Source organism: Melanotaenia boesemani, chromosome 4 (assembly GCF_017639745.1).
Source record: "Melanotaenia boesemani isolate fMelBoe1 chromosome 4, fMelBoe1.pri, whole genome shotgun sequence".
In the NCBI taxonomy this organism is placed as follows: Eukaryota; Metazoa; Chordata; class Actinopteri; order Atheriniformes; family Melanotaeniidae; genus Melanotaenia; species Melanotaenia boesemani.
This window is the reverse complement of record NC_055685.1, coordinates 24,560,228-24,574,462: the sequence shown is the minus strand read 5'-3', so window position 1 is coordinate 24,574,462 and position 14,235 is coordinate 24,560,228. Positions and strand designations below refer to the sequence as shown.

Genomic DNA, 14,235 nt, shown 5'->3' with positions numbered 1-14,235 from the left:
CAGTTCCTGGTACTTGGCCTTCTTACGCTTGTGAGTCTCTTCAATGCGGTCTTCCCAAGGAACTGTAAGCTCCAAAAGCACAACTTGCTTGGACAAATTAGTGTTGTTATGGCAATGTGCTCTGGAAACTTCAACTGTCTCCCCAGGTCCACCTGCAGCTGCCAGTCATGAGCCAAGGCTAGTAAGCCTGTTAACGTCTTCAGCTGGTTTGGAGGCTTCTCTCCCGCCCGGACAAAAGTGATGTTGCACCTTGCAGGGCGCTGGTGTTTGGCTTGCTGGATTCCTGTGCTGATGGCATCCGCTACTGCCTTCAGAACGTGGTTGTGGCACCACGTGTACATCCCTTCTCTCAGGGCCTTGGGGCAGCAGCTCATGACCCCAGCTGTGCAAATTGGATGGGCTTGGAAGAACATCGTACACCAACTGGATCAGAAATCTAAGTCTTGCTGGATCCCACTTCCACATCTCTATCCAGGTGATCTTCCATGTCGATGCCTGGTCCTAATTTGTCCAAGCCCCTTGTTGCCGCAAGGTCACTGTCCTGCTGCGACACTCCTCCTCTATCTCTGCTCAGATCTCTTCCTCGATCAGCTGCCTCCTGTCTCTCTCCTGAGCTTTGTCCAAGCGAGGTCTTAAGTTCATGTTGCATATAAATGCATATGAAACGCATCCAGTAAGATGTGGTAATAGCGTGATGTGTCAGATAGAACAATTTCACTAAAGGCTACATAAAAATCCACACTAGTCGAGTCATCCTTCTCAAGTCTGCAACCGGATTTATACATTTAAAAATGATTTCAAACTGCATGAAAATAGTTTTTTTTTCAGTATAATATGCAGCACTTGTTAAGTTTGCTTTATTTACTAAAGTGCATTATTTACAGCTCATTTACATCTTCTACTCTTGTTTACTCCTCTTTGTTTTCTATCAGCTTATATTATTTCCACATTGTATTCTTTGAGGGATTAGTTTACTGTAAACAGTGGTAAAAACTCCCACTGTGCAGCAAGGGATCTCTATTATGCATGCAAAATGTCATCCTGATGGAAACTGATTGGATTTTTTTTTTTTTTTTTTTTTGGCTGCGATATGATAAAATATATCTTATGATATTCTAAACCTTATGCACAAATGCACTGAGAATATGCACACCATAACCTTATTAATCCTCATCTTCACACAAAGACGATAAATAATGCAAATGATTATGATAATAATTTAATTTGTATATCATTCTCCTACATGCAGTGTTTTTCCCTAACATTGGCAATCACTGGGATTTCCTTGGAGGCGCCTATACTTCCTGTCAGGATCAAATCACTCTATCCACATGTGGCAACAAGCACTTCAAAGGGAAGAGAGAGAAAGCAAAGGAAGAGGAGCAGTAAAACATTGGAGGACCAACAAGCAAGAGAGATTTATTGGTGCAGAACTGTTTGGTGGGATGTTTTGGTAATGCTAATGTGGTAATACATGCATTTTGGCCTAAATGAGGATAGTAGTGGTTGAAAGTTTAGTTTGTGAGTAATTTTAGAATTGATGTTTTCCATTTACAGTGAAACTTGAACCAACAAAGGGAAAATGATAAACAATATATATATATATAGATATATATATATCTATATATATATATAGATATATATATATCTATATATATATATAGATAAATATATATATATATATATATATATATATATATATATATATATATATATATATATATATGAAACAGTAACATTTAGGGGAAATATGTGCACAGGGGACAAATGATGTTAAAACAAAACAAACATCTTATGAAAGAAATCTGATATTAAAACAAAGGAAGAGTTAATGCAGATTGTGAAAGAAAAGAGGACAGCACCGGTTCTTATACCGCCTCTCCACCAATCTGACATGTTGGTAAAGTGACATTAGCATAGCGATTAACAGTGGAATTAACATAATAATTCACAATGACATTACCATAAGCACCATGGCTGAGGTAGCAAGGGAACCAACGAGATAAATTACTCTCATTTTATCAGCTCACAGCTGCCATAACCTCATCAATGTCCATTCTAACACACTTCCATGAATACATACAGAATCTCCACTTATATGGCTGAAATATCCCAAAGAGGGACACTGACTGTAAAACCCTGTTTCCACCAACAGGTGTGGGTCAGGGCAGGTGGGAACTGGTCTGATGGGTCTGAGCCAGAAGTAATGTTTTTTTGGATCACTGCATGCAAAAGCACTGATGACATAAACCTACTAAATTGAGTCATCATAGTGTGGGATTTGTATTTGTCTAATGTGCCTCCCATGTCATAGGTGGCAATCAAATATTTTAAGGGTTTTGATTCATTCAGTTTTATGTTTAATACTAATGTTTTATAGTTCCTTTATATAAAATTTAAATGTATATACCATTTTGTGCCCTGTTTGTGTGTGTTGTTGTGCTCCTGACCTAAATTGATCTCAACCAAGACATCCGTGAGTTTTCCATTTCCTGGTTAAAGAATCACAGTGCAACTTTCCAACCTTAAAACTCTGCATTCCCGACTTGTTTAACGGCACAGTGGCATTTATTATGCACATTTCTGTAGTAGTTGCTGCCCAGCAGTGTCCCGATCTTAGAAACCACACTTCACAATTTTTGCTTCCAGGACTCCGCATGACGTTACAGCTGAGATTCACTTTACACATCACATGCTAGCAAGCACATTTAAACAAACCAGCCTTTTTTTAATGTGCACAGTGGCTGATTCATCAAAGAAACACAAGACAACATTATCTTATGAAGAGAAGAAAAGAAAGAGAGAAAGAGACAAAGCAAGAGTGCAGACAATAGTCAATTTAGGACTGGTTGTTACTGTCTGGAGAGAGCTCACTGCACTGGTAGGATCCAAGATGGATACCAAATTAGGTTTCGTTAGGAGCTGTGTTACTGAGAAAATCTGTCAAAGTTCTGTGGTGCTTCTTTACAGGCAAAAAATTAAAAGAATAAATAAATAAATAAAAATTAACAATAGAAAAAAAACCATTAATTTTTTTTTACCTTTCATTTTCATTATATTTTGAGTAGGATTACAGTCGCTTTCAGTCTTATTTTGAGTATTTTTTCCTCATGGCTTTTCAGTTTGTCCTTTTTCCACACCTGATTACTTTTCCACACCTGTTGTGAGTTCTTTTGATTACGCTTTGCCTAAACTCTGTTTAGTTTGATCTAATCTGTTCTTTCTTTTCCTATCCGTCTGCTTCCTTTTTTTAACTTCTTACTTACTGCTGTTTAATTACATGAAAAATTTTGACTATATTTAGATCCAGTGCCCGTCAGGGTCAATAAGTATGAATCAATTCTATGTTCTTTGTGCTAGTTCTAACTACCCTACCGATTTTGATTAATCATTGCAAGATTTTCATCTTGGAAGATGGCAGCACTCCCAGTAAACCTTGTTTGTACCATTGCATGAATTTGGTTACCCAGAAGAGACAACTTCTCCTGAAAAAAATTCTTACTACTGGGATCAAAGACGTCTTTTGCATTCTTTATTCAGAAATGTCTACTAAATAGGGAAGATGCATACATGGTGATTTTTCAGACATTACATTTTTACTACTTGTACTTTCTTGTGGTTTAGCCATATATCTGATGTATTTTTCAATGCTGATGATGAAAACAACAAGCAACAATGTACAAACTATAGTAAAAGATACGTGTACATAAATTATGTTATGCCTAAAATAGTCTAGCAAGCTTACATTACTGCCATGGTGTAATTTGTATTTCGCTGATGCGCTAGCCATGCTAGCTAGCTAGCTACTGGGAATCTACATATCGCTCTCCACACCAACATAAACACAACATACATTGGACTGGTGATCCTTGTTAAATACATATACACAACCAGACAAGATGCTCTGCCACAAAAGCAACATGAACAAAAATGTACTGTTAGTCTTCATTAAAAGCAACACCTGCAGCTACTGGCAGGGATTAATTAAGTAATTACATTAATTTTGTCGAGCAGACAACTTGTACAAGCTAGGCCAGTTCAGCTGCTTTCATACAATTATTTAATCATTTTTACCCAATGGACATCTCACCAGACATCCCAAAAAAGTCAATTTACATTAAATGTAGCTGATTCATATTTTCCTGATGCACAACACTGGGAGAAACATGAAAGAAAAAACTCTATTAAACAACCCGATACATGTACTGCATGCAACCTCGCACCCAGATAGATAACCAATAATTAACATCTAATTATCCTGATGATTTCATCTACACTTTAGATGTTGTCTCATATAATTTTATTTGCAGTATCATCCCAATGGCCTATTACAGGTCATTAAACTGCTGCTAAATGCCAAAACATTCAGCAGACACATATTGTACCACATGACCTCTTATCAGAGGCAATCTCATAAAACTTGCCACAATATCAGAGGCTTTAATGAGTAGATGATCCTTGACAGTCTAATAGGAGCTTGTATCTGATACAGACCAGTAAAAATTACGAGCAAACTTACGGTTATTCATTACATAAAAAAAATGAACCTGAGAAGAGAGAGAAAAGATCTGGGAAGACACAATAAATTTCCATACAGAATATGGCTTCATGTGTGTATAAATCAGAAGATTTTAACAAATGTGGGAGGTTTGGTGAGGGTGTGGAATAATGCCAGTAGCACAGAGGGGCACATGTGTTGGTCCAGAGGCAAATGAAAGTGAATTGAAAACTATTAATCTGACCTTCCTTTCCTATCAGAGTTGGTTTGGAGCAGAATTTGTTTTGACTGCAAATGCTCTGCTTGTCTTCACACAGCCTGCTATACTTCTTTCTGTCCTTATCTCTCTTCCCTCGCACACTTCCTTCTCTACAATTCACAAGTATGGGTTTAAAAGTGGAGAGATTCATTTTATATCTCAGGTTTAGAGATGACCTCCATTATCTCCTTCTCCAATACTGCTCTGATGACTCCTTTTGTATGGAATGAAGTGGACCGTGTCTCTGCATGAGAGCTGGTTAACATGATATTCAAAGCTCTACACTCAGCTATACTCCCACTTTCAGGAAAAAATCAGTAAAATCACACTGATGTGTGGAAAAAATGTCCACACTCGATGATGGAAATTTCTTTGTTGTATAGCATAAGGGAGCAAAATCATTAACTAAGACATTTTTGGCCTAACATTTCATATTATATACAACTTTGCAACTGATTTAGCATAAGAAATGTACAATTTGGTATAAAGAAATTGTAATTTTATAGGAATAGCAGGATATCAGACAGCACTTCAATTTCAGTCTTTCATATTGTGTGGAAACAGAAAACTCTGTTGTAGCTAAAATAGCTCCGTTAACCAACTTATAGCATATTTCATCTTATTTTCCCTTCTGTGTCCTAATATAAAATAGGGCAACGACACATAGTCATTATCAATAAAATAGTTAGAATTTGTCATTTATTGATGCCATCGTGAGCAGGAAGGACCTCAATCATTATCATTATTGCAGCAAAGCTTAAGTAGCCTATGACTGAAAAAGTGCAGAGGACATGCAGAGTTGTTCGATATGTTCATCAGCTTGTGCAGCATTCTACTTTGTAGAATCTGCTCTACTGTGATGGACTGGTGACCCAACCATGCCTCTCGCCTGGGAGCTACTGGAATAGCACCCAGATATTGGCTTACACTTTCTTCTCTGTAAGAATCCACAATCCTCTGTTTTGTCTTTTTCATGGTGAAGATAAGGTGATTTCCTTTCACTAACATTCCACATCTGCAGTCATCTAAATAGGAGGTGACATGACTGAGTTACATTAAAAGTCTGAGTGTAAAGAGAAACAATGAGAGTACTGTGATGCTATGCTGCTTTTGTGGTGCTGACGATTTTCTCAGACGAACAGCCTTTCAGTCCCACAAGCTTGTCTTTTTGCCAGATAGTCAATAATCCAGGTGATTGTGGAGGCATCCCTCTCTATTTTCTTAAGCTTGTCACATAACAGTGCTGGACTGTACTCAAGGTAATGAGGGCGTCTAAGACATAATCATTACATTGATTCCTGATTTGCTCAGATGTGAGTGGACTTGCAGAAGCAAATAGTTGGTCCTGAAAGGTTCCTACTTGCTTTCTTAGGTGAGCTACTAGTAGTCTCCTCAGGACTTTCATGATGTGAGACATTGGCACAACTGGTCTGTAGTTGCTAAGGTAACATGGATGAAAGTTTTTAGATACCAGAACAAGTCAAGATGTCTTCCACAGAGCAAGTTTTTTTTTCTCCTGCTCCTGACTCAAACTAATGTTGAAGAATGTACCATCCCACATACCTTTTTGACCCTGATGCTGACACCAAGTGGATCAACAGTTTTGTTTTGGCTCAATATCGCTAGTAGCTTCTTCACCTGACAGCTAGAGACAGACAGGCTGAAAGGGGAGGCAGAAGGGATCCCAGAATATTCTGATATGGGTGATGAAGTTCACGAGGCAGTGTTATGATTCATGAGTGACATGCAGTGTAAAAGACTGGAAATGTATAAGCTGTGGGTTCAGGGATGGTGTAATATCAGAGTGGTTAAGGGTAAGGGCGTTGCATAAACATACAATTCACTGGCTCTGATAAGACTTTCATCAGTCTGATTTCCTTTCTTCTTGAAGCCAATTATCTTTTTAATCCAAACCACATACCCTGTATGTTGTTTTATTGCTCTACCACTGTTTTTTTCCTGTAAACCTCCCTCCACTCTTTTAACGTCAACCATCTTTTCACTCCCTGGAGGTTAATTTCTTCTTGTTCAGCAGCTCCATTATGTCACATGTGATCCAGAGCTTGTTAGTGGGAAGCATCTACCTGTCCTGGTGAGAATTTTGTTCTCCAAACAGATGTTAATGATGTTTTTCACACACTGAGTTGTAGCACTGATGTTGTCTACATGTAATTAACTAAGTGCAACTTGTTCTGTGGCCTTTAAACCAACCCTGCAGAGTTTCTTCCGTGACCATCTCCCTACAGTTCTTTTGGCCACAAGTTGTAATTTAACATTGGCTATGTCTACTTTTCTTAACTGGGAATGTGCAGAGAAGCTGTTTGCATCTCTGAAATTGGATTTGGTATACTTATGCCCTTTTTTTCCCCCATAAATTAGAAGTGATGTAGCAAATCATGACATTTTGACTTAGTTTTCTTTGCTTTGTGTTAAAATAAGTTTTGTGCCTTACATATGGAGAAAAAAAACTGACTGCCACATCAAACTGGGAAGATGAGTTATACAAACTTACTACCAAGAGTAAGCAAGAAAAAAAAGTGTTGACTGAAAGACAGCAGTTAGACCGAAAGAAATGTTCAATGTCAACTTGGAATAAGTGCAAAATCCCTGTTCTGTCTTTTACTGCTGATTGCCAGAGGCAGTCTTCTTTAATGCTGACTGCCAAATATCTCTGCAGCACTGGCAGCATCTCTCTGCCCATTCAAAATGATTTAAAGGAGTGAAAACAGCAAATGACTTGCTGTCTAGAAGGGAACGAGTGAACAAGAATGACTGAGTCAGAGAAGGATGGAAAGAAGGAGGAGAGTTGAGCCAGCAACAGCCACAAAAATCCTTGAGCTCTGATAATTCCTTGTCTCCTTAAAGCACTGAGCCTCCTTCTTTATTTTCCCTTTGGTGGGGGAGTTACTTAAATATACATGTTTATCCATTTTCCATTTTCCTGACTATATATATATACATATATATACATATATATATATATATATATATATATATATATATATACATATGTATATATATATATATATATATATATATATATATATATATATATATATATATATATAATTGCCCTTTGATTTTGTTGACTCTCCACAGATTTGAAATTTCAATCCCCACCCTAATCTCCACAGATCAATATCTAAGATTATCTAACTTTAACCTCTTCCCTTAGACAGTTAATGATCAATGAATGGGTCATTGAGTGAGAAGAGCGGAGTATTACAGGAAAATAAACCAAATAAGCAAACAATATGGACACATGCTGCTATGACAAGAGGCATTTAAACCCGTTAAGACAGGATGTGAAACCTATACATATGTTCCTTTCAGAACAAGAACAATGAATGTGTGCTGCTTCATGTCAAGTTCAGTGCAATGTGAGGATAATGTGTATATTATTGTTTAATGCTGGAGGGTTAAGCTGTGATGAAAAAAAAAAAAAACTATTTAAGTTAGACACATAGAATAATTGATCATGTTGGGCAAGTATGAAGTGGTTCAATTCAGAAAATGTTCCTCAACATTGAATCCAAATATATTTTTACACTCTCCATCCACCCCCACTAATGTTAAGTCACTTTAGGCAGTACTTAGGACTAAAGTGACTATAGAAATTTAAATGCATCCTCAAAACAAAATCCAGCATTAACATTCTCAGAAATGTAAATTATAACATTAAATTTATCAAAAGGAAATTCAGTTCCTAAGAGACAGGCTCAAAATTGTACCAGTAATCCATTTCATGGAAAAATTTAAATGCATCAACATACACATGCAGAGAAGTTCCTGGAGTGGACTGCATGCATTCATCTTAACAAAAAGGACTTCACTCTGAGATCAATCCACTGCACCATTCAACCTGACCACACAATGTGAGAGAGTGGACCTAGTCAATACAAACCCTTTCATTTTAGGTAAGTAAAATGGACACAAACATTTCACCACAAGAAAAGCTCACACCCCTGAAGTCACTCATATTTCCTTTCATTTAGCTGTAGTCATTAGATTGAATTTTGTGGAATTGACATATAATTCATCAGCGGTGTACAACTCATACATACACACCGTTCTCATGCTGCATGAGAACATATTTTGTGGCTGCAAGACCTTTAAGACCTTATAGAGCATAGCATACTAGTTAAAAAGTGTAAAGCCACCTTTAGTAATTTAGCAAGGTTAGCAAGTAGCACTACAATCAAAGTTTTTCAAATAAAAAAACATGTAAATCATGATGTTCACTAGTCTTTACTAATAATAAAGCACAGCAATAAAAAAAACAGGTTAAATTTCAGCTGAATCTGCACCTCCCATGAGCCTTTGCGGTCGGGATATGTTGAGTTTTGAAAAAAGCCCCGCCCCCTCTGACAGAAACATAACATGTTGAGTTTTCTTTGCTAATCATTATTATTACATTGCACAATTTAGAAAACTATTAGAAACAACTTATTTGTTTTATTAATGAGACACTGTTATATAAACAAGTGCAACCTGAAGAAGGTGAGGACGATTTGCTCGAATTATCTCGTATTCTATTGGCTGGAGGAGGTTTGACAGACAGCTCTTTCTGCAACCCAAGAGAGAGGAAAAAATATCCAAGAGCAGAAGCTTTGAGAGAGCAGAGAATGTGTCTGAGTGTGAGGGAAAGAGACCAAATATGAGCGCAGAGTTTTGAAAGGAAGAATGATATATTTGAAAGCAAGAGGGAGTTTCTGAGTGTGAGAGCAGAGTTTTGAGAGATGGCAAGATTATATTTGAGCGTGAAAACCAGAAATCTTGCTCTCAAAGCAAACAATTAAGCTCTTGATTAAAGATAGAAAAATACCCCCATAGAGTGAACCCTTCAATTTAGATTGTTTAAAGGACATCTTAACTGACTCACTTTGGCTTAGAAAACAAACCTTCCACAGTTAGATAAGCAGCAGTAAACCAGCTAAGCCAGCAACATATTCTTCCCTTCTGAGATTTCACCAGAGTCTTCAACAATCCAGATGAACAATCTTTTGAGTTTATAATCTTTGCCATTTCTAACACATCTATGTGTAACAGACATAAATATTCTGCAGCAGTTCTGGCTATGTATGCATGGTGCAAAAACAGTCTAGTGGAGAAAAAAAAATCTGCTTAATTCACTTCTGAGCTTTTTCATGTAAGAGGCAGGGTGAGGCTGGGGTGAGATAGTTGTAACAGACAGAAAGAGACAGCAGGAAAGATTTTAAGACAGGGATAGAATTTAAGATTAAAGATCAAAGAACAGAGAGCCAAGATAATTATCTTTTTAGGTTTCTTAACTTTCCTTTTTTTTTATAAAAATGTTTTATTTAGACCTAAATGAATGGCTTTTCCATTAAGCAACAGCGTAAAGCTGATGTCTGATCAATGGAGAAGTGAGTACATCTCTTTCTGTTATTTTTTTTCCTGACTGAAAGCACTTCAGCAAGTAAAAGCTTTCTCTTTATAGACAAACATAATAAAGCCATAATAAATCCATTCATTAATTAACACAGACTCACATACACACATTATTTGATATTTTCCCTCATCTTTTTCCACCATTCCAGTCTTCCACATGTGACAGGTACATCACATTCTCTAGATATCTAGAGCCTTCAACATCTCAGTGTGAATGTCATTCAGGAGCCATATGACTACATGGACAGCCTCTGCCAACATGGTGAGCATGTCATTCCTTCAGGCTCTGCTTACTCACTGGAGGACAGACTGAACAGATTAAGGAGATCTTCAAAATGTTCCTATTGCTTGATGATATTTCCAGTTTGAGTCAGTAGTTCTCCATCAAGGCCAAGAGCTCCCTGTAAAAAGTCCTGCTCTGCCAGATGTTCCCACTTCACACTCACTACCTGTTTGTGTTTACCAAGTCTAGTCCAGTAGCCTGTCCCTTGGTCTGATTTATTTTACTGCCAAATATTGAAAATCTAAACGTTACTCCCAGTCATGTCCCTCCAAGTTACTCCACATCTGCACAATGCCTCTTAACCTGAGCAACTCTGTAGTTTGAGAGAGAACAGTCAGTTTGCAAGAGTTTGGTTCAGAGACCACAGTGTGCATAGAGTCAAGCCCAACTATATCTAATCGATACTGCCCCACCTCCTGCACAAGGTAAGACTCCTTCCCTGCCAGTATGGTTAAGCTGTGTTGTTATCCCCAAATGCTGGGAGGTGCCCTTTATTGGGCATGGATGGAGACTGGATGTCTTGGATGGAGCTTTTCCATCAAGATTTGTATAGGTGGTGAATCTGTAGTGCAGCATAGTTTTTATTTATTTTTTTCTAACCATACTTCAGTAAGTTTCATATCTGTATACACACTCTTTCCAGCTTTTTACACTTTTCTGTGGTACTTCTGATATGCTCACTCAGTGTGAGTCGCACATCACCACACTGTAAATGGTGCACTTTAAGAAGCTTGATAAGCAGTGCCTGCTGATCCATGGGGCAGCTTACTCTGTAATTCAGAATCCTTGTCAATTCTTATACAGGCTTGGCTATAATTTGAATACGTTTGTGGATACCCTTGTGTGATGAAGTAAAAAAAAGAACAAAGATGTACTCAAGATGATGAGAACCCCAAAGTGATTTCTAGCAAGAAACACATAGTAAAGTCTAAAGTTAAAAACATGAAGCCTTGCTTAACAGAAATGCTGTAAGGACAGAGGAAGATTAAAAAACAAATAAGCTATAATGTCTTATTGGTAGTTTGGTGTGTTTGTCTGGCAAAACCAGCATGCCTCTGAGGTAGAATGTGTCAGATCTACTGTGAGAAAAAATACATTAAACTGTAGCAATAACTCTGGACCTTGATGTTATTAAGCATTTTAACTCATTTCCAGCCTCAAATATGCTGGTCTACCACGGAAGGCAGGTTACAGAAATAGATGTCAAAGGAAATTCTACTTTTAATGTGAACTTGTCAGATTAAATAAAACACCTTGTGAACAAATACATAAATACAATTTTAGAGAAACCTTAATCCTAGCTGGAAAATGTAGGGAGTACTGAAAAAGTAAATGATGATGGATTCAGAAATAGAAAAACAGCACCTTGGGAGACAAGCTGGACTTCATCAGTCACAGAATTCAGCTTAAAGGATATGGACTGGAGACCATGCGGATGCACAAGCTGCGGGGGAAGGTTGTCTGCTTAAGGCAAAAGAAGACCACAGGTACCAGCTCAGGATAGGGCACAACCAACACACTGGTGTCACTACTGCCATCATCATCTTCATTGTCATCATTTTCGTCACACTCCTCCACCACTTCCTGCTTCTTTTCTTCCTCCTCAGTCCTCTCTTCCTGGATAATCCCTTCCTCTTCTATCTCCCCATCTTCCACCTTCTTCTCCTTAGGACACTGATGGAGGTAAGGGGAGGGCCTGCAGGGTGACGAGGAAGAGACAGCACCATCACGGTTGCCCCTGGCTACAGTTGTTACCCTGGAGATTGTTGCAGCTGATGGTGACATTGACGTTGATGTTTCAACGCAGAGGCCCTCCTCCTCCTCGCCCGTCATTGCCACCAAACAGTCTTGAATTAGAGAAACAGAAAAGACAGAGAGAAAATTTAAACTCACAACAGTGTAGCTTATGGGCGGAATAAAGCTGCATGATACTGCACGTAAATCCAGGGCAAGTACTGCTGACACTACTTGTAGCAATACTTTTTAATGATTTAAATCATTTAAACATTTTAAATTTAAGCTTGTTTTGAACAATATGAAGTAACATCAACAATATAACAAACAAAATAACTCTTTATTCCCTTTTATCAAACACAATTGTTTGAGATACATCTAGACTCAGCTGTGAAGTTGTGTTGCATTTCTAAAATCATCACAGACCATAAATTATCTAAATGTGTTGATTAAAAGAAAAAAAAATGGCACAATGTGACACTTTGGTGTGTGTGTGTGTGTGTGTGCACTGCTGACATTTTCATTAGGGCTGCAATGAATTACAAAAATGATAAAATTTCATGAATCCTGCTGTAACTACTTGAGTAAAATCAGTTATACTTTTCAGAGAAAAACCCTTTAACTACTTGCTCCTGGTAGAGCAAACTTCTCAGTAACTACAATGAATTTGATTGACAGTTTGTGTGAATAAACACAAAAACATTTGTTCCTTATTATTATCCACAGGAAAAGAAGAAAAACAAAGACACATTTTTTTCTCTTGCTTTTTTCTTTATGTGAAAGGATTAACTGTGCAGACAACAATGAAGTTTAAAGGAATCTAAAGTGAGTAAAACAAGTTTATGTGAGATTAAATTTCATTTAGTATGTCACCTATCTTAGTGTTTTATCCTCATATTAGCTTAAATTAACTAGTTCAACTGGAAGAGAAAGGAAAACCTTTTAGCGGCAGTGTGACCAAAGCACACTAAATGCACAATAATCAATCAAACATTACAAATCAAATCCCACAATTATTAACCTTAACTAAAGACACAATATATGATGGGCCATGGCTCCTATTAATCTGTCAGAGATAATAAGAACAAAGTGATTTTTAGCACAGCCCCCTCTCCACCCACACACCCCCACCCCACCTCATACCAGTTATGATTAGAAACCACTGTGTTCCTTCAGCATCGTTAATCTATTTAAAACAAATGGCAGCAGATTTTAACTGACAATGTGAAAGTATTCATTTAAATTACAAGGAGAAACCATCCACACATTCACATTATCACTGCTGCCAGTGGCCTGAAAAAAAATGAATAACTAATTTTCAGGAACATCACAGCACTGAACATCACTGTGTTCGCAGCTGACACTGAACTAATAGCCCATGTTACTGAATCACAATGTTGAATTATGCACCTAATTACACCAGGACAACAGACATGGTTGTAAAAAAAATGTTTACCTCTTGTTCTGTACAAGCAGAAGAACACAACACATTTGCAAACATGGACTAGACTAATTACTTAGATTTACTTTTATATAAATGTTTTTAAGAGGTCCTGAGCAATGTGTTAAAGGGTGTAATGCATTTATTGGTAACTGTGAGGTTACCAATAAACCTATAGTGCCATAGTTCTCAAACTGTGGTACATGTACCACTGGTGGTACTTACACTCTCTCTCTCATGTCTCATGTCTCACAAAGCAACATTTTTTTTATTTAAATGGATTTTAGTTGACATCTGAATATTGTAAATTCAAGCTCAAGTAAAATCAGGAAAAAAATGCATTTTATTGCATTTCAATTTAAAACAGAAGCAAAAGAAATAAAAAATATACCTGGCCCAAAATGAACAGACCAAAAGTTAAAGTGTCATTTTAAGGACTTTAGCAGCTCCAGCTGTTCTCTGATTAAGAGTCTACAACATGTTACAGCACTTTTAACTTTTTAAATGTTTTCATCCACACTCTTCATTAATAGGCATTATCATCTGACTGTAAGCCTGGGCGGGATCAACCAGCAGCAGCTTTGCACGTTTTATTTTCAGTCTGGTCA

The 14,235-nt window shown here is 37.4% G+C and overlaps 1 protein-coding gene across 1 annotated transcript in view; it reads right to left on the bottom strand.

The window, feature by feature from the left end:
* Positions 1 to 14,235, bottom strand: part of LOC121638315 (voltage-dependent T-type calcium channel subunit alpha-1I-like) — a 275,523-nt gene that overhangs the window by 191,407 nt on the left and 69,881 nt on the right. The window contains exon 2 of the mRNA XM_041983021.1: positions 11,870 to 12,299. Coding sequence (XP_041838955.1) covers positions 11,870 to 12,285 — 416 coding nt within the window. The 5' untranslated portion in view covers positions 12,286 to 12,299. The remainder of the gene's footprint in view (positions 1 to 11,869; positions 12,300 to 14,235) is intronic.